The sequence below is a fragment of the Micropterus salmoides genome, unplaced genomic scaffold (assembly GCF_014851395.1).
Source record: "Micropterus salmoides isolate LMB-PRFRI ecotype aquatic unplaced genomic scaffold, ASM1485139v1 Ms_hic_scaffold_6, whole genome shotgun sequence".
Lineage (NCBI taxonomy): Eukaryota > Metazoa > Chordata > Actinopteri > Centrarchiformes > Centrarchidae > Micropterus > Micropterus salmoides.
Window position 1 is genome coordinate 8,835,176 of NW_024044348.1, and position 21,427 is coordinate 8,856,602.

Genomic DNA, 21,427 nt, shown 5'->3' on the forward strand with positions numbered 1-21,427 from the left:
TCACAAAAGAAAAGTAAAGGAAACTCAAGGTAGGTGTGGGTTGATTTTTCTATGCTAATGAAGTTTATACTTCCCACTTCATTAGCATACAAATAGCAGCACTCCACTTGTGAGCACTTGCCATCTCCATTATCTCCTGTAGCCGCTGTACACTTTGACGGGCTGTTTGATAAATCTGAGCGTGCCCTCAATGTAAAAGATTACTGGGGTGCTCCATCTGTCCACTCTGCCTGTGCATGTAGAGGTGGGTCAAATCTCATTTAAATCACTGCCAAATTTATTTCTAATTAAGCAGAAAAAAACAACACACAATAGCACTTATTGTGCATAAAAGCGCCAGACAGCCCATAGCTGAGAAGTTAGGTAACAATCCACTGACAGAGGCAAATGTCAAGAACATGGCTCTTTGATGACCATGTGGGGTTCCTCATTATGCTCATTAACAGCATGAAAGCACGCAGTGTTATTATACATCATTTATCCGAGTTTCTGTTGTGTAGTTTTGAACCTGACATATTAGTGTAAGTGAATTGTAGTTGAATGCATTTAGTTAGCTGTGCTAATATTTCTGAAAATGCATGGGTAATCATATGCTAATTGTTGTTGGTGATTAAAAGGCAATTATTTTGCACACAGCAGGGTATGATGTTGCTACCACCAATGTCGAAAGGGAAAAAAAAAATGCTCCAAAGCTTTTAACATATGGAGGAAGCTTGTATCCACTAACTGAGTGATAAAACGTACATCTGAGTTTCCTGAACACACTTGACTAAAATCCACTTTGTGTTTTTGAAATCCAAAGTGGGTAAGTGCAGGGATGTTTGTTCAAGCACTCACTGACACCACTTTGAGCGTCACACTCATAGTTTGAGTTAACATAATGGGCCTTAAGCTCTGGTAGACGCTACAGATAGGACTCTCCCAGACCTTGCCTCTCTTTCTCACACACACACACACACACACACACACACACACACAAAGCTCTTCTTGCTGGTGAAAGATTCATTAGTGTAAGGATGCAGAGATCAGCAGGACTGGAGTGGAAGTTGCTTCATATTTAACAGTCTCGGGGAGCAGGCCAACTCTTGTGGTCCAATAGCATGCAATTTTCATCAGAGTAATGGGAGATGATGTCTTAGATGCTCGGAGGAGAGGAGAGGAGAGGAGGAGAAATCAGGCATTTCATTGCCCTGCTCTCAGCACTTACTATTTATTTTTATGATTGTTTCCTTGTCTATTAAAATCGACGGGATATTAATCTTTGCCACGCAAGGAGGAGATAGTAGGTGGTTGACAGTGCAAAAAAAAGTAGATTGAAGATATTTATCAGCTGGATTTGAATGGTAGAATAATATTTGCATCATGCAACAAATAAGAAAAACCTTACTTAAAGGCCCTCTCACATAAAGGTGTCTATACAGCTCTTTTTATTTATTTTAATTATTAGATATTAAACTTGCATAGTCTAATCTAAGAATGGAAACACATTATTTTAATGATTGTATCACTATTTTTGTTTTACAAATGTAGTTTAAAAAAAAACAACAACAGAATATCTCCTGATAATAAGTGTTCTCAGTTTAAGTTCTTTATCAAGTTTCTACTGGAGCATAACTGGCCTTATGGAGGCAGAAAAGCATGTTAAATGCGTTCCTTCTTCCGTTGCTGCACTGTAAAATTTGATGGATGCTGTCAAAACAAAACAAAATGAATGCATGAAGTGGTCACCTCGACAATAAAGCCACCTGCCTAAAAAGATGTTTCAGCTGACAAATTAAGAATGGAGTTTGACAGTGACAGGTTAAGATTGCTTGTGTTGATTTTGCAACCATCTTGCTTTATGTTCTCAAGAGACCACTTTTGACCCATTTTAATTTATTAATTAAGGTAGAGTTACTTTTGGAGAAATATCTGCTGTATAAACTCAGTTTATCTTTAACTGCTTGGTGCTTACTGGACAATATGTGGTATAAAGCAGGAAAAAAATACAGTAACCGGCCCAAGCATACATCACTTTTGTGTTATACTGTTTAATAGGTGCAATTAATAGGTGTTTAGTGAAAAAAAGCCCATGGATGTCTAAAAAAAAGTAGATATAGAAGATGTACATTTTCTGCACTGCTTGAAAATGTCGATATTTCAGAACACATCAGTTGACAGTTTGGCCTTTCAAGTGTCCTTAGCAGAAAGCATAGCACACTCTGTCTTCTCCAAACTGCAGAGAGCCTGCAGGTACATTAAATATATATAGAAATAAAAATGATAGACCAAAATTTGCTAAGGAAATCGTTTGATATAGATGCTTGTGAGAATGGGGGCAATGCCATTCTCAATGATGCATTTTTACATCACTACCAAGGTCTCAGTTACATTCAGCCATGACCCTATTCACCATGGATATTTGTGATGAAGTCACGGTCAAAAATATATTCTAAGTGATTAGGCTTATATCTTACTGCCAGCAAATGCACAGAATTTGAATGATGATGTCTTGTATGTGATGGAAAATACTGAAGCCTGCCGTGTAACCATCCTGATATCTATGCTTTTTATTTATTTATAAAGGTTATGTTTTATCATTTCAGGTGGTGGTGGTATAGATTGCTATACTACCTCCAGACAGAGCCTTTTCATCTGTGGCATTCCATCTTGTTTGTCTCCCAATATCTTGACATTGCTTTGGCTGTTTTTGCAGTGGGTTGCTACACTAAAACAATAGTGGTCATCATAAGTAGCTCTCACAGTAGTAAATCCCAAATCTACCTCCCAGAATTATGCTTACTTTTTACTCAGAACTGATCTGTGTATCATTCTTAGGCGATGTTTTGCCTATATTCATGAGCACTGCTGCAAAAATATCACACTTTCATCAATATTAATGGGCTACTAATGATTTCCACAGGTGTGCAAGCACAATAGTACGGTTGGCTAACTCTGTCTCCACAAAGTTAGTGGTATAAGTGCTAAGAGTAGCATAACTCCTTTAAGGAATAGGGCAGTAGGTAATGTGTGTGTAAAGAGTTTGGCTGAGATAAAGAGAGCGAGCGGCAGTAAGTGACGGTGAAAGCGAGCGAAGGAAAAGGTTAGCAGCAAGTTGTCAGTCTGGCGGTAAATGTACATTGTAGGTTAGTTAATAAATGCTGCAGCTTCTCATGATCATCAAAAGGCTGTCCGTTTCCCCATCAGCTGGAAAAGTGAATCGGGTTAGCACTAGCAAACATCTCCCCTATGCTTCAGACTACGGTCTGCAATCAGAGCAGGAAAGCCTAATGGTGTGTTCCCACAGAAAGCAAAGCGATTACTCACACAAGTAAACACAACCTGCGAATATTCATCCTTAATCTGGTGTACCACAGTGGTATGAACCCAAAATAAACATATTTATTTAAGATTTAATCACAATTAATGGATCAAAAGGATGCTGAAATAACTACATCATCATGCAGATTTGTTGAAAGTCTGAATTCATGGTTTGTCAGGTCTGTCACACAGATGACAAGCAAACTACTTTTAAAATGCTTGTTTTCTGAATGGCATTTGGATTGATCAGGGCTATGCTATGCTAACACATATTTTCAGAACTTACCAGGCATTTCACCTTCCTCACTTAATTTTCTCCAAGTAATCTCCTTTTTTGTGAGTGTAAATATGAAGTAGTATCTTAGAGCTCTGGGTGCCCACAGATGGCTACAATAATGACAAAGGAAGTTGGAAATTTGGTGGCTCGCTGCTGCAGGCAGGTTGAGAAGCGTGAGTGAAGATTAATCCACTTTTTAATCCTCAAAAAATGAACTCGTAGCTCATCTCGCTGGTAAAGAGCTTCAGATCAGAGTGGTGTTTAATTGTCCAGAAGCTCCGGCTCTTCCCTCTAGAACAGCTGTCTGTCAGCAGCACCTCCGTCGCCCCTCTTGGCTTAGTCCTCCCCACACACTCTGCAAAGCCCCGCGGTACTATGAAACTACCCATACCATTTAAAGATGATTACTTTTATGATGATTAATTTAAAGTCAAATTTTAAAGCAAAATGTTTTTGGGACTACCTCAAACTCTCACCCAAGTCCGCACCCAAGTCTTCCACAAACCTAGGGAAAATGCTGAAATTTTTAACTGTTCTGTGGATGAATTGCTGTTATTTAGCAGACCGCTGTGCATTTACATTTTTAATTCATAACAAAGTCCGAGCTGAACAACACTAAAAAAGATAATGGGATCTGGTTGCTTTTTGATTTTAAAACCTGGCCACTTTATACCATATTACAAAGGTTAATGCTCAATATGGCCAATTTCTTTGTATCAGAAGATTGAAAAACACAGGTGACAAAACATTTCCAATTTAATTATCTGACTTTGGAGGCACTTTATGAACAGCTCAGTTTACATGAAGGAAATACATTTTAGTCTAGTGTGATATATAACATATGCGTCAGGCAGCCACTCTACAAATGCAAGTTGCAGTGCATTGTATACAACATGATGCGGACAAAAGCGGATTAGTGTGAGCAACTTATTTGTGCGATTGATTTCATGCCATCTGCTGCTAGCTGTTTTTTAAATCCCTCAGTGTTGGGACACAGTTCCACACACATAACACATTGTCAAAACATCACACCCTTGTCCTGTCCCGCCAACTCCCCCATTTAACAAAGTCAACGATTTCGCTCTGTTACCTGCTACCTCCACTGCTAGCTCAGCTGCAGAACAACAATGCCCCCATAGATATTAATATAGCACCATCATCAGACGAAAGTTCCAAATACAGGTATTTATGACCAAATACCTGTAAAACTAATGACATTCCCATCAGCCTCAGCTATACTTCATTCAGTGCCAATTAATAACAAATGTTCACGTTAACATGCTAAACTAAGATGGTGAACTTGGTAAAAAGGATAAATATCAGCATGTTAGCATTGTCTTTGAGAGCATGTTAGCATTAACAGCATAAGTGTCATTTACAATGGGGATGCTGGGGACATGTCCCCACAATCTTTTGAAAGCATTTGTTAAAAAATGCCTTGCATCAATAAGAAAACATGCAATGCAATTTAAATGTAGAAGAAACAATTGTGCATTGTCCAAAAAAAGTAACTTAAGCTAAAAAAATAAAAAAACAAGCGGCTGATTACTGCGTTATATTTTTATATTTATGAATTGTCACCTGCCAGTTGAATTTTTGTTTACCTTTATATAAATACAGACATTTATAAATTAAGTGGAGCAGAAAGTGTCTCCAGAATGCAGGAAATTGAGTGTTCTGGGGGAGAACCCCCAGACTCATTTAATTCCAGCATTTCCTATTTCTTCAAAATAGTGTTAAAATCAACTTGTCCTGTTCTCGTGCATCGTTACGTAAGTGTATCATCACACCCCTAATCTGAGCCCTTATGTCCTCACCACTTTTCAACACAAAGTGACGCCCCTTGATTAATGGGTTGGCATGGGTCTAGACTTTAGTTTAAATATAGCTGACAAAACATAAATCCACAATCGTTGTTTTAGATGAGAATTGTTTTACTTATTTTAAGACTACTTTGGAAACTAAAGTTTAGAAAAAGGTGGTGTGATGGTGTAGACAGGAAATCTGGCTTCAAACTGCAATAGTTCAAATGATAAACAATTTGTGAAAATGTATTAATTAGAAACATGTTTGATCTTTGTTGGTTGAATATTATTAGGTTCACCTCCAACCCTTAGTATTTTAATAATTATCTTTTTAGTTTCTCAGCACCCTTTCTGCCCACCCTTCCTGCCACCTCTTATGAAAGTCATTCTAGCCATAATGTATTTACTACAAATAAATAACTATTTTGAATGAACTTGTATAAATTAAACAAAATTTGAGTGAAAACTGTTTACTTTTCAAGAACCCCAGAGCCACTGCTGCATCAACAAGCCATTTACACATTTTATTTTTAACCCCAAGTTGGAATGTTCTCTTTTTTCTACAGGATATCTCTAAAGTTCAGAGAGTTGTCACAGCCAGTAAATCACCCATGAACATCGGAGTAATGAGGAGAGAGAGTGGCGGAGTTAAAGACTGCCAGATGGAAAAGGTGAGCCTTTGGAGTAATTAAACTGTAATGGCTTATGTGACCTGAGGGCCCGTATCCATGAGGTTCATCTGTTCATTGATCCTCAAGTCCCTCATCAGAAATCAAACAAGCAACTTTTACTTCAAGTGTCTTCATTAGGTTCAGTAATTGGACAACTTTATGCAAGAACTGCAACTAGTTTCAGCTTGATGGTTACATTCTTTAGTTAATACTTTTTATTCACTTCAACTTTTGCACTTATCATTTTGTTGAATCAGTTCTTGTTACACATACCAAAGGATCTTGCCCGTGCTAAAACAATTAGTCAGTTAATCGCTAAACCGTAATTCTTTGATACTCAATTAATCAAGTCATATTTCGGTTAAAGCGTCTCAAATAGGAGGTTTGCTGCTTGTCTCATATTTGTATAATTTAAAGTTGAATATTGTTGAAGACAAACTACTAAAAACTCTATAAAGCTAGCATGATTAGGATGATTGTTTATTATTATTATTTGCAGTATCAAACATTGACTATACACAGAATATGGTAATAAGGAGGGCCGTTAACATGGTTGATTAATCTATTCGAACTGTTTTTGTAATTGCTTGTTTAAGCCATTTAATCAAGGAAGATGGGTAAATATTAATTGTTTCCTGCTTCCAAAATGGTAAAAATCTGCTGCTTTTTTTATATCATAATAAATTGAATGTATTTTGGGTTTTGGACTGTCGGTCGGACAAAAAAGCTGAACAAACATTCTCGAATTCCAGCATCTCAAAAATTAGCATTTATTGCTTTTCTTTGTTTTACCATTGCACTTTAAATATGTTTTGATTTTGGACTGTTGGTCAAAACAAGACATTGCATGGGGCTGTGAGAACTTGCTATTAGCCTTTTGTTGACTAAATAATTAATTAATTGAGAAAACATTCTGACAGATCAATCAATAATGAATGTAATTGTTTGTTCCAGCCTTAAATCTCACTAACAATGATTCCAGAAATGCATTTTAACTCCATCTACATGGGACAGTACAGAATACAGTTTGCACATCCACACTCACTTCAAAGAGCCTTTGACTCACAACTGCACTTTCCCAGTGCAAACATAGTTTAACAATGATCTTCAAGGATCTTCATTGGAACATTTGAGTGACCTGAGTGCTGGCACTTTGAAAGCTGTTATTGAGGGAGGAAAGAGAATAGCATTCACTGACCTGTCCTATTCAGATTTTTTGTCAAGGACTTGGGTAGCTTATAGTCACAGCCTTGCTTCTCTAAGAACCAGGCACCTGTGAGTAGTCAGTTATCAGGGAGGCACAGAATGAGTATCTCCAACCCTGTCAAAACCAGGAGGGTTTGAAGAAAGCAGGGGAAGCGAACAGGGTCCATAAGGATTTCTGACAAGTGGCTATCAAGAACTATTACAGATATAAGTTGATAGACCATTGAAGACAGGGGCATACGGAGGGATGCCACCGAGAGAGGAAATTACCCTCTGTGGAAACTGTGTCAAAGAGACTGTTCTTAAATAAAATCTTGCCAAAAACAATGTTCACTGGTGTACAGTAATTGATTACATAATTTTGGCAGGGTTATACAAATCCTGCAGCAAGAGGCAGAAACATTCTGATGCAGATAAGAGGAGACATTTGAAACAGAGACAGAAATATTGTGTTTGCTCGTGAACACCGCCACATCTCCCCCTGTCCTCCTTTCCCTGTAGGCTGGGAGGAAATGAGGAAAGACAGTTTGTATGTGCATGGATAGCTTGCATCTATGCTTCAGTTTGAAAATGAAATGTGATAGGTTTGCTGCAGTCTAACGAATGATTTGCTTTTCGTAGACATACCTCATACTTAGCTGTTTGAAATATATATTTCATAGAAAATGTATTAGGCCTGAGATTGTCTCATGGTGGTATGAAACCAGGCGTTCACCTTCATTCGTCACTCGTCCTGCATTTGGTTAGATGCATCCAAATGTTCTTGTGGACAGGAGATGCTCCAAGATTAGAGAGGAGTACTTTATAAACTTTGTAGTGACCATGTTATGTGTCCATCCTGTATAATACTGGCCCTAACAATTAGCAGAAACGTTACATAAAAGCAAAATTATTACCAAGGGCACAAAATGGCTTCAAGTTTATCACAGCAGGGGAATAACTGACATTGCTTGTAACCATATGTAAGATTCTGTAAAAGAATAACACATCCTGCAGTATTTGCTGTATTGATTATTTCATGATTGATTGTTCAGTCTATAAAATGTCCGAAAATGCTGAAAAATGCCCATGTCGAGTTCTCAGAGCCCACGGTGACGTGTTAAAATTGCATGTTTTTTCCAACCAATGGCCCATTTACCAAAAAAAGCACAGCAGATCTGCACTAGATCCAGCATTTTTGTTGTTGATTAATTTACTGTTAATTGACTAATAAATCAGTTGTCTAAAAATGTCATCACCACAAAACTGTAACACTAAAAAACGTTTTTTGTAGAGTACACATGTAAAGTTAGTTGGATGATTCTGTGGTTGTAGAAGTCCATTAAACTTCTTGTAGCTTTTGTGAACATCAAAAGGGCATATTAATGTCACTGTTATGGGTCTATTCATCTCATGTGTTTTTATTGAATACAAACAGCAAGTTGACACAACTTCCCAGCATGTACTCTCTACACTGCACCAAGATATTTTCCCTTTACTCCTATAGGCCGGGGGCGACTGCTTCCAGAATCAGACGGAGGAATCAGCCCTGGAAAGTAAAAAGCTACCAGAGCCACAGCAGGTGACCTTAACTCAAATGTATATACAAATAAAACAGATGGAGATGTTTCAAAATGTACACTTGTTTCTGCAGTGAATTCATGTTCTCCTTTGGCTCCACAGGAAATTATTAATCAGTCCGGGAATAATGTCTTAGGGTATAGCAAATAATAATGTATTTATTGGGACTTTTTTCAGCCAGGGATTCATTTGGTGAACTACTGAGTTCTGTATTTACAGGACCGTCTATGAAATGTATGTGAGACTCAACTATATTGTGTGTGTGTGTGTGTTGTGATAATGAAGGAACATGTCAGCCAGTGCAACTTTGAGATGATGCTGAGTGAGGTGTTTTTTAATAGTTTTGGACAATGAAAGAGGTAAATGGCTCAGAGGAATGAGCTATATCAGCTGTACAGGTCAATTCAAGTTGTTGGTATTGTTTTTTTAAATATAAAAATGCATTTTTACAGGGATTGTTGACCATAATTAATAATAAGTAATAAATTATTGCATTACACAGCAATGTCATTATCAAAAATGTGAAAAACATGTAGCATGGCAACCATGTCTTAACTGAAAGAAAGGTTAGACAGATGTAACTTACTCAGTGTGACTACACAGTGACTGACAATACGCTAAAAAGATTCAACTCAGCGTGCAACAAAGACCGACACAAAGAAGTGATGCACAGCAATGAAACTGCGTGATGAAAAGACACATCACATCACATTCCTTAAAAAAAGGCAACCGATCTACTAAACCCTGATATGCAGTGTGCCAATGTCACCTATACTATGTGATATTCAATGCCCTGTCAAAGCCTATGCATAACATAAGCCTCCCTCATCATGTTATTGAATTGAGTCACACCTGTTTGGCGGTAGCAGATGGTACAGCAAAACAATGCATCTCATTTCAATGCAGTGCAATACTGTGTAACTGAGCAACTGTCTTGCATTCCAAGTGGCAGCGATCCATTTTTAGACACACACAGACTATTTGCACAAGAATACGAGAATATTTCATAAGAGATCTCACCAAATGGGCAGATTTGACTTCACTGGTTTGTTTTGTGCCAGAAAGATATTCAGTGAGAGCGTCTGACAAGTGCTGTTTCATGTAATACAACAGGGGACTATGTCACTGATTCAAAGCAGTACAAGATAATTGTACTCTGTTTTAGATTCAATGTAGTTAAATAGTTCTACATAATATGTTACGTTATTTAATTCAAAAGCAGTTCATTCCCGCACCTGTGCTGTTCCATATCAACACAAGATGCAAGACTAGCAAAATACAATAATAGAAAGTCTGTGTACAATGTATGCAATTCAATTCATTTAAATTTTATTTATATAGCGCCAAATCACAACAACAGTTAACTCATAGCGCTTTTCATATACAGCAAGTCTAGACTGAACTCTGATATTGTTTACAGAAAACCAACAATTCCCACCGAGAACAAGCACTAGGTGACACAGGCAAGGAACTTCCTTTTAAGAGGCAGAAACCTCAAGCAGAACCATGACTCAGGGCCTACACAATATCCACACAGAAGCACAGACAGTAAAGGTAATGTTTGTACAGACTAAATGAATAATGGTATAGATATGTATAGTAATGTTAATGATAATGATCATAATGGTAATGATAATAATAATTATTATTATTATAACAATCGGACTAGTAATAACAATTTTAGCAAAGGGTGTCGAGCAGGAACATGGAGGCAGCAGGTGACCCACAACCACAGATCCAGACTCCACTCCAGAGCCAAAAACACCTGCAGGAAGTGATAGGAGGAGAGAGGAGAGGGACGAGAAAGCACAAAGACTATGGGAAAGAGAAGAAGTGAAGTTAGTAACATGCATTAATGGGATGAGTTTTCATACAGAGGGAGAGAAAGAGGAGGAAAGAGGAGCTCAGTGCATAATAGGAAATCCCCCGGCTGTCTAGTCCTATAGCAGCATAACTAAGGGATGGTTCAGGACTCACCTGAGCCAGCCCTAACTATAAGCTTTATCAAAGAGGAAAGTCTAAGACTACTCTTAAATGTGGAGACGGTGTCTGCCTCCTGAACCCAAACTGGAACCTGGTTCCACAATAGAGGTGCTTGATTGCCGAATGTATATTTTAACAGTAGTGTTGTTTTGTTTTAAACCCAAAAATATTTGTTTGATAAGAGCAGTAGCAAAGTTGACGAGCAAGAAGAGATAACTTGTAGTGTCTCAGCTGACTTATCAGACTGTTTTCACTATTATCTTTTTTTATCTCATTAATTAGGACATTTTCACATTGTGTTGCAGCACCCAATCTACAATTGACTCTCTTTTCCTGCTGTTTATTGGTATCTCTCATGCTCAACACTTGCCATGCATGGTGTAGTAAACAATTTGATTAGGAATGATTGGCATTTCAGTCTCAGTGGATCAATCTGCATTAAAGAGCCCTCAATTCCTGTCACTACTCTACCTTCATTATGTGTTCTCATGTTCGATTTGTGACACTGAGTGGCATCTCCTGTTGTGTTCAAAATTTTTTGAAAGAAAAGGCTGTTCTTGTAGTTTTGCACACAGAAAACAGTAGGCAATCTAACCTGTATAATATTTATTCAAATGTTAGCTGTATCTGCCCAAGTTCGTCATTAAGATTCTTTAAGAGTAAAGTCTCATACTCACTCACTAATTGTCCACCGCTTATCGTGTGTACAGGGTCGCAGGAGTGGGGGGTGGGGTGCTGGAGACAATCCCAGCTGATATCAGGCAAAAGCTGGGGTACACCCTGGACAGGTTGCCAGTCCATTGCAGGGCTACACATATACAAACAACCACTCACACTAACACCTGAAGGCAATTTAGAGTCAAGAGTGGTCTTTTCAGGCAAAAATTAACTCCATAACACTGCAGCAAACCCTGGTATTCTTAAGCAATATTCCAGAATTAATTAAAAAAGGGAAGGAAGCACACCAGCTGGAATATAAAAATCACAAAGGGTGATTGTGAGTGAAAAATCAACTGAGCCAGATATGCTGTTATTTAAAATCAATAATAAGTCTGTCAACTATTGATTCTTTACATTTTAGTATTTTTAAAATAGTTTTGTTAATAAAGATAATTTTAGGCCCCAATAAGGTTTTCAATAAGGAGGGTTCAATATCCATGTTGCTAACATAGTTCAAGACACAAAAACCCTCTGCCTGCTGCTAAAAACAGTGACAACATGTGTCAAAACAAAGTCAAAACTGTATGTACAGTATGTAGCAGTAATAAAAACATATACGTTGTTTTTATATATTGCACATTTGTTTTAAATCAGCTTGATGGCTGACATTGGTAGTGCTGCTACTGAGAAAGCTGTTGCAAGTTTTTATAAAAATCCACCCTTGCACAAAAACTTTTGGATATCCTTAAGGGAGTTTTAGCTGGTGATAAATAAGATGCACACAAAAAAAGGAAAATCCCAAACCTACATCAAAGTGGGCGGCAACTGAGGTTGGCAGGAAGCCACAAGAGTGCATTAAGTGAGAGATCGTTTGCCTGCAGATGGAAGAGAGAGTCATTGAATACTGAGTCTGTCACTGAAAAAAGTTAAAAATGTCATGCTCAGTATTTTACAATTACACAGCTTCCAAATTATATGATCAAATTTTCAAGTTCCCCTGAAAGTGATGGGATAAACGTAGAGGTGCGGGTTGCCTCTTTTATTTGTTTTGCTTCAAGACAGGTAAGAGATCTATAACCCGCTGCCATGCAGAGTGATGTTATAATAATTTGCAAGCAGCCAGCAGGCCTTAAGGCATTCTCCAAAGTGACATTGGTAAACACAAACCAGATGCTTTGCTTGGGGAATTGGTTTCTAGTGCCTGTGTGCAGTGTTTAAACATGTCATTGCCAAAAGTGACTGAAATTGTTCGAAATACCAAAGAAAATCACATTCCATTAATAAAATACATTAGAGCCCAATAAGTTTGCCTTTATTATGTTGCCAGGAATTTGTGAAAATAGCAGGATAACAGGAGCACACACATTCACCTTAACTGCATTGTTTTTCAATGTACTACTGAACTGTAAACAGACTGTTTGGTGCTGTCATAGAGTCTTCAAAACCCAGAGAACTGCTGGTTTGCCACCCCACCGTGTAGTTAATTGCATTAATTCCCAAGTGTAACTAATTTTCTCAGTAGCTGGAATAAAACCAGCAGGACTCTTTAGCTGTGTCCTAATTCACAGGCGCTACCCCCTTTGATGTCAGCATGTCAAAACTTAATACATCATAACAGGTTGACATGGATATATTTGAGTAAAACTGGGTGTTAAATTGTTCTCTAAACTTTGTAAAATGTGTACATTTCCTCAATTAAACTCAGGAGTCATTGAACTAAAGGTAGTCAGTGGAGTTGGGCTGTTAGGTTGGTTTTACTGTTTTCGGGCAATGTTGTGGCCATGTTGGAAGTTTCCAATTTGAACTCAAGAGGATCGTCCTAATCTACTATTACCTTTGGTCTCTGTGTGACTGAGGAGGAACAAACTGGCAACAACACTATGGTGAATTTTCCAATCATCCTGTTTTGGGAGGATGACAGGGCTCAGAACAATAGCATTCAGTCTTTCAAAAGGCAACACCTATATTTGGCTGCATCATCTGAAGAAGCAGGGATAGAAGTTGTGTGGTGAGAACTAGGACTGAGGGAGGAATCAGAAAGTGATTTTTATGCCAAGTAGTAAGGCAATATAAGGCTAACCATCAATATTATCTTTAAATAACAAAACACATTTTTCTTCTTTCTTTGCATCCCACAGATATTTAGGAGCATTTCCTGCTCAGATTGCAGACCACCACATGTCTACTGTGCAATATTATAGTGTCAGTCTTGCTCATTATGAATCTTTATTTTTTAAACCTAACAGCAAAGGAGCCAAGCGCAGACTGGAAAATTCAACACAAAGCTCTCAGACGACAGCGAGGAGGCAGAGGGAGGCAGCAGCAAAAAGACAAAGCCACATAAATACAACTGAGTGGAGGGCAAATCATCCAAAATGCAGAGCTCCTGTATTGCCTGAAGGATCTTTCTAAGAGCACACACTTGCGCACTCTCACAAAAAACACATGTGCGCCCACACACACACACACACACACACACACACACATGTTAAAACACACACCGCTACACTTACGCATATCAGCATTGTTTGCAAAAGCTGGGACACTGGAATTGTCAACAAATTTCAAACTGTCATCGGAAAACCTCCATAGTAAAATGGCATGCATTCTAGAAATTCTTTTTTAAAAAAGGTAGCAATGGCACTGGTAACTTGTTTCATGATTGTTCATTTGTTGTTTACTTATCTGAGTTTTATTCTGAGTGAGGACACTGCTTTCTTAATGTGTGATATTTCTAGAAAAATCCCTTTGCACTGGTGAGGTCTGACACTGTATCCTGTGATAAGTATTTCAATTGACAAATAAAAAGATACTACTACTATTACTACTATTACTACTACTACTACTACTACTACTACCCAACTTAGAATATTGTTTGTCACTCATTGTAGCAAGGTTAATTTACTCCTCCACATTTTAAAATATAGAGGCTCAAGTTGGCTGGCCAACTGTTCAACGTTTAATATTTCAGCACTCTTTCTGCCTTTAAAACTCCAGAGGCAAAGAGCCAAAGACTCACAATGGGTCGTCTCCCTGAGAATGTGCCATGCACTGAGTAGTAACTCCTAGCTACATGTATCTGTGTTATCTGACCTTTCTGTGTCCTTTCAATAAATTGTAATTTTCAGTAAATGTGTGAAGAATAAATGGTTCTTTGTGGGAAAGAAATGAGTGAATATGTTTGTGATCAACAGAGAAAAAGGTTGCACCATGCAAAGAGCAATCAGGATTTACGCCTTGTGAATATTAATTACATGTCCAACACTACTAGAAGAGGTTGTTGTTAGGAGGCACTGACATCTTGAGAAATTATTCACCATATTATTTTAAAAGTTGGATTTGAATTATCTGATACAAATCAGTATGGTCACACTGTGACCTTTATTGTCCTAGCTGTCCAAACTGCAAATCCAGCTTCCTTTTACTGAGAACTTCTAGATATTTTTAGACTTTGGTGACTGTGAGTATTCACACACAAGTTGTAGTAATTCTCAGAGTATCATTTTTATTTTTTATTAAAAGTCTTATTTGATCAGTGAAAGCCACATGCAAATAAGCTGCCTCTCTACATTACTGTATAAGGTATTACACCAGCCTTTTAATTAATATGTCAAGTATGTGCAGTCAACTAACAATTATCTTCATCATCAGTTAATCAAGTGATTGGTTTGTCAGTTAATCGTTTGGTCTGAAAAACATCACAAATGTGTGAAAAATGCCACACTATCCCATAGAATATCCCAGAGCCTAATACCTGAATTTGTTGCAGTTCTACTGTCAATTTTTGTCAACGCTTGTCGACTTGTCGATTGGAATTGTAAACAAACTACAAAAAAGTACTATTAAATATAATTTAGCAGCATAATTGCAGCTGACACATATTGACTGAAAGGACATTTTTACAAAAGACAATAGTAAAACATCTGAGGTTTGCTGCAAAGAAATGCAATAGCATTTTGGGATCATGACCACAAATGTAACTCTAAAGGTGTGTTCAGACCTACCACAAAAGAGGTGAGAGATGTGGTTGCTTTCATAGTCAATGCAAAGTGGATGCAAATTAGCCCTAAGAGGCACAAACTCCACCGAGTGAGTTAAAATTATTTCAAATTTAAGATTAAGATTTAAGATTTGTGCTTATGCTGAGGCTAAATGACTAAACTTCATGAATGTCTAGCTCTAAAACTACCACAAGCGGCACGGTAGAGGCGTCTCATCAGTGTAATTCTACAATGTTATGGCTGTTTGTATATATGTATGTTATATCACTGTCACCATTTCAAAACTGATCTAAATCTGAGACATCACTGTCATAGGCTTGAGTCCATAGTAGTTTGTGAAAAACTTACTTAAAACTTTGGATTTTGAAAGCTACCAATTGCTTTAATCAGTTTTGTGTTCACAGCATCCCTTTTATGTGACATTTGGTGCGGCCACCAGATCCAAGAGTGTCCATGCTGGAAAATGTTAGTCGACAGGTGCACAGCTCTATTTTAAGGCCTGTAATCCATCTTTTTGCAAGTTTGAGAGCCTCCCCCAGCTCGGGTCTATGTCTTGCTGAGAACCAGGCAAAAAGGGTCTGTCGCCAGGATTTGGAGACCAGTGGCAGATCTCACAAATGGTGCCATTAAACCTCAGAGCTGCCAGGGGCTGAAGCGATAGGGGAGAAGAAAGACGTTCAAGCTTGCTATGAAGTAAACAGGCTTGGGATTTGATACGTGACAGTAAGGGTTTGGTACGCCACCTTCATTTTACTGCCTCCCTTTCACAGCTTGTGGTATATTACGTATTTGAGTACAATTACTCAGACTTTTTTTTTTTTTTGCTAAGACCTGCCTGTTGTGAAATGCACCTAGCCAATAGGAACACCCTGTCCTCACCAGAAAAACAGCCGTATAGATTGACAGTGCAAGAAGCTTATAATGGACCATATTTATGTTTTCTGCCACCTCCAGTGGCTGTAGTATGATTGGAAGGAGGAAGTCAGGTGACATGGTATAAAGAGCGAGTTAGGAAGTCGATGAATGGGTCAAACACTGAGGATGTTCACCCAGGAGTCTTGGGTTAGTTTCCCTTGTGAAGTTTTAAGTTAAATAATGTTATGTACAGTATCTCAAAAAAGTCAGTACGCCCCACATTTTTGTAAATATTTGATTATATCTTTTCATGTGACAACACTGAAGAAATGACACTTTGCTACAATGTAGTGAGTGTACAGCTTGTACAACAGTGTAAATTTGCAGTCCCCTCAAAATAACACATCACACAGCCATTATTGTCTAAACTGCTGGCAACAAATGTGAGTACACCCCTAAGTGAAAATGTCCAAATTGGGCCCAAAGTGTCAATATTTTGTGTGTCCTCCATTCTTTTCCAGCACTGGCTTAACCCTCTTGGGCATGGAGTTCACCAGAGCTTCACAGGTTGCCACTGGAGTCCTCTTCGACTCCTCCATGACGACCACCAAGTAGTTTCGTTGCCTAACCTAACCACACTGCAACCATTTTACAACATAAATCACATGTTAATGTCATTATGTAACATATTTATAATGCAGATGTGTAGTGCTTTCCAATGGTCATATATGTCGTTTTGGGATTCATTGGCAATAGTCCTATTCTGTCATTTAGGTAGGAGAACATGTTAATGGGAAAACGGTTAAAATACTGCCTATTGTAAAGATAATACAATTAATTTGCTCTACTCTTCAGAAGAGACGAGTCATAAGAACCCACACATCAGCAATAAATGCAGGGTGGTTTTCTTTACACAATATGTATAACGTATGAAAAGAACTCCTGTGCAGTGTCAGCATTAAGTTTATGAAAAAATACTGCAGTGACCACACTCACATGCATTGCTAACAGTTGCAAGTTCACTGCCTTCTTTTTACTTTGTGAAGCTTTCTTTAGTTAGGGAGCGTCATAGAGGCCTCAGAACAAGTAAACCCAGGATGGGACTGTCACTGAAAACTATATTTCAAATGTGGAACAAAATCAAATATTCAGCCTGTAATGATTGGTCCAAACTGAAAATTGACAGAACATGTACAACATGCCAGGCCTTCTACTCCAGCGGGGGTCAGTCCGATGTGTTCCTAAGTGCAGTTGCCCTGTCAGTAAAAAAGGATATTGTTGTTCTCATCCCAAATGCAAAATGCCAGAAACTAGTGAGCAGTGCTGAATGGATAATCACAATGGAAAACCACCTGAGAAGTAAGCTAGAGATAGACATGTCTCTAGCTGATTCTAAGGATCGGCATCGGGGTGATCCAGGCATAGTTTTATGGGTTGGTATCTTGTCATTTCTTTACTGAACTCTACTGTGTTTTGTCCACCTTAGCCTGCTAGTGTTGCAGCACTGCTCTCTTTAATGACAGCCAGGCTCTACACTGCGAGCATTTCATTGCATTAGTGAGAGAAAATTTGTGTGGATGTGAAAAGATTTTTGGTTGCACCTGTGATTGACTCTATGCTGACACCTGGATTGGCAAAATCCGCTATAAGCTTCAACCATAACTAATCCGTAATCTCTCCTCTCTGTTTTTCATTACTGTAGCAAAGAGCATATCATAAAACATTCAGAAGGCAGCTTCTCATATTCAGCCAGTACTGACCATGACTTTCCCTGGTTAAAATGACAAACTTCACTGGCTATAAGTCAGTTGTCGCTAATTAACTTCCGTGGGTATGTTGATGGCAGCCAAACATTGTTTATGAGATACAAGAAGAATCACTCTTTGACACCACTGTGCAACCACAAGTGGAGTGACAAGTCTTCTCTCAAGCACATTGTTTCACATTAATTTAAGGACTCGCATACTCCCAGTTAAACTCAGATCATGAACAGAACTTCAGTTCACAACATAACTTACTGTAGGGTTGGTGGATTTCTTTTAAATGAATTCCAATGAATTCCATGTTAGTTCTCTTTCATTCTAAGAGGGGTGGGGTGGTAACTTCAAGTTGCATTAAAATGTGGTCCACTAGTGAAGTGAACTGGCCTTTATTCAACAGAAGACATTTTGCACAATATCATGAAACAGCTAAATGGAATCAAGCCATCATTATTTTTATTATTTAAAATTATTTATTACAGCTGTAACAAAATGGTTTCCATTTAAAGGGCCTCTTGTGATATTCAGTGTCATTTACTGGCATCATTTACTGGGATAAGGCGTCATGGTTATTAGCTTTGGATTCGTGAAATTATGTCTATCTTGGCAAGTGCTAGTCCAAACTAGTTTTTAGGGTTTTGTTTGTTTTTCAAACTTCATAATTATTTTTACTTCTCGGTTACTATGTTGCTATATGGTCTTACTGATCTCACTGTCTGATGTCTGTCTGATTGAGATTTCTGCAGGGTAAAGGTTCATTAACATTTCTTTTCTCCACCACAACTTTCCTTGTGACTTAAAATGTGCTATATTTATGACTGGTATTTCGATACAAAGACATGTGTCAAGGGCATCACATCTGCCACTGTAAAACCCAGCATTCTGCCCCACAGTAGCTTCTCATGTGTTTACATTTAGTATCACATTTATTTGATCCAATCTTGAGTTTCTCTGGGTGGAATTACCTTGTAATGAGTACACCCCATCTGAGATCAGTTATGTATAGTTTGTGCGCTCTTGTGTCAGCATGATCACAGTCTAGGACAAAATCTTAAGCCCTTACAAATGAAAACATAGGTATGCTAAGGCCTCCAAGTGATAACCAGCCTGCTTCTTTATATGACTAACGATGGTGCCTTTGATAGCTTGATATCATGAATGATAAAGCAAATGGCACTGTAAATGGTTTAAAGAGGTCACATTATGCTTTTTAGCTTTTTCCCCTTTCCTTTATTGTCTTACCATATGTTTTTTGTGCGTATAATAGGTTTGCAAAGTGAAAAGGCCTATTCTGGTACAACGCCATACTAAAATTATGAAAGTGAAAATGAGCATAATATGACTTTAATCAATTTAAGTATAGTGCTGCAAGAGCATACAAGATATATACATAATAATAAATTTGAACTTTCAGTTTATGATTATTTGTTTTGTAGGCAACCATCTATATCGCAATCCAAAGTATTTATAATGCTGCACTGCACCAATTAAATCACCATTTTTTACCAGGGTATGGATAGGAGAGGGTGTTTTTAAATCATTTGATTCTTCTACACACACCTGTCTACCCAGTTGTGCATTAGAGAATGACAGTCTTTTACAATGACAAATGGAGAAACAGGTGTGTGGCTAAGTTTCCAGACAGTAAAGGTCAGCTGTATTATGAAGTGGATAGCCCTGACTACTTACGCACACAAACCTAATTAAGCACTCACTCTAGTTAAACAGCCGGAGCTGCCTCTTCTTTTTAAACCTCTACTGTTAGGGGTGATACTGAATTGAGACACACATCGATGACTGCAAAATCTTTATAGAGTGCGCACAAGTGTGTCAAGATTGCCCACTTCATCTGCTCTTTTATCCACAGCTCTTAAAGCTTAGCTTGCTAATGTGTGGAGAGAGTAAATGATTTTAATGAGGTGAAGGGTTGTGATGGAAGAGCTGCTTTACGCTACCATCACTTTGGAACGGCGTGGGAAGCAAACCTGGGTCAGAACGCCAGCGCAGATAAATTTTTAAGGCTTATTTTTAACCTGAGTTGAGTACCAGAATAAGGACCGCACAAATTAGCATTGACTGACTTTAAATATTCTCTCATGATTTTCTAGCCGTCATTGGCGCCGCGACTCCTGCTTGGCACCTAATTAGACTACAGCAGTAGGACACTATTTACAAAATGTTTTGTACATCCTTGCAGCCGCAGGTTTTTAAAACATGTTAATTTAATCAGTTGTAATAAATTAATCAAGAGTTAAAACCAATTTTAGATAAAAATATTACCAGAACATGGTTTGTATCAATGCTGGGCAGTTATGATTTTAATTTTTCATAATAAAATTTAACATAGGTAATTTTTTCCTGAATGAGATTGTCGATTTTGACTAAATTAGATGTCTGTTCTTATGTAAAGTCATCATCAATCTAACAGTTTATGGGATATTACTAATATGTGAAACCTATTTTCAGAATGTAGTTAGTAAATATGTTATTCATAAGACAAAGCTGGGTTACCGTATAATTTAGTGTATGAACATAAACTTTGGATTCTCTGCTCTGACATTTATACAGCACATTTGAAGAGACTTTACAATATTGACCAATAAAATAGAGCAGCTGCATGCGGCGGCATTATTCAGCCATGCGTTTTCATCAAGTCAGTAGATTGTATTTTAATTTTTTCAATTGTTTAAAGTTATTTAGATAAAGAAGCCCAAAACATGTTTTAAACAAGGGCAGCAACAATGTACCAGTAGGGGGAAAACATTTTTTTAAGATAACTACAACTACTCAGAGCTCCTTGCCTTGTCCCTTAAATATATGAAGGTTGACAAAGCAAACCCAACCTATCCATCAACCATCTCTCTACTTGCTGACCAGATTGTTTTTTGATCTGGTCCCATATCTATTTAAGTATGATGTAATTTCAGTTCATCTCTACTACCCTGCTTTTGCAAATATCAGCAGTTTCCCACTCCCTGCACACACTTCCTGACCCACTGTAAAATGCTTTTTTACTCCAGTCTTTAATGTTAAGGAGAATGTGGTGAAGAGATTTTCAGGGTCTCTCTATCGTTCAACTTACTGCAGATGTGAAGATCCTTCTTTCCATTCTGATTTGAAAGGCTTTTAAGCGAAACGCTATATGTGTCCTTTAACTAGTCAGAATCCACTTTATCTCATGTAGAAATTCAGATAAAAGATGCTGACACTTGAAGCAAGTTCTGCTCCAGTGTAATCGAATGAGTTAATTAATTCTGGGAGTTAATTAACAATATAGGAAGAATGTGAAGTTTTATTTTGACATGCTGATTGAAACAGAACTAAGACATATGGTTTACACAAATCAATT

The 21,427-nt window shown here is 37.9% G+C and overlaps 1 protein-coding gene across 1 annotated transcript in view; it reads left to right on the forward strand.

The window, feature by feature from the left end:
- Nucleotides 1–14,630, forward strand: part of luzp2 (leucine zipper protein 2) — a 157,800-nt gene extending 143,170 nt beyond the window's left edge. Inside the window, exons 10-12 of the mRNA XM_038702051.1 lie at nucleotides 5,949–6,053; nucleotides 8,746–8,820; nucleotides 13,709–14,630. Of these exons, the coding sequence (XP_038557979.1) occupies nucleotides 5,949–6,053; nucleotides 8,746–8,820; nucleotides 13,709–13,816 (288 nt within the window). The 3' untranslated portion in view covers nucleotides 13,817–14,630. The remainder of the gene's footprint in view (nucleotides 1–5,948; nucleotides 6,054–8,745; nucleotides 8,821–13,708) is intronic.
- Nucleotides 14,631–21,427: the final 6,797 nt, after the last annotated feature.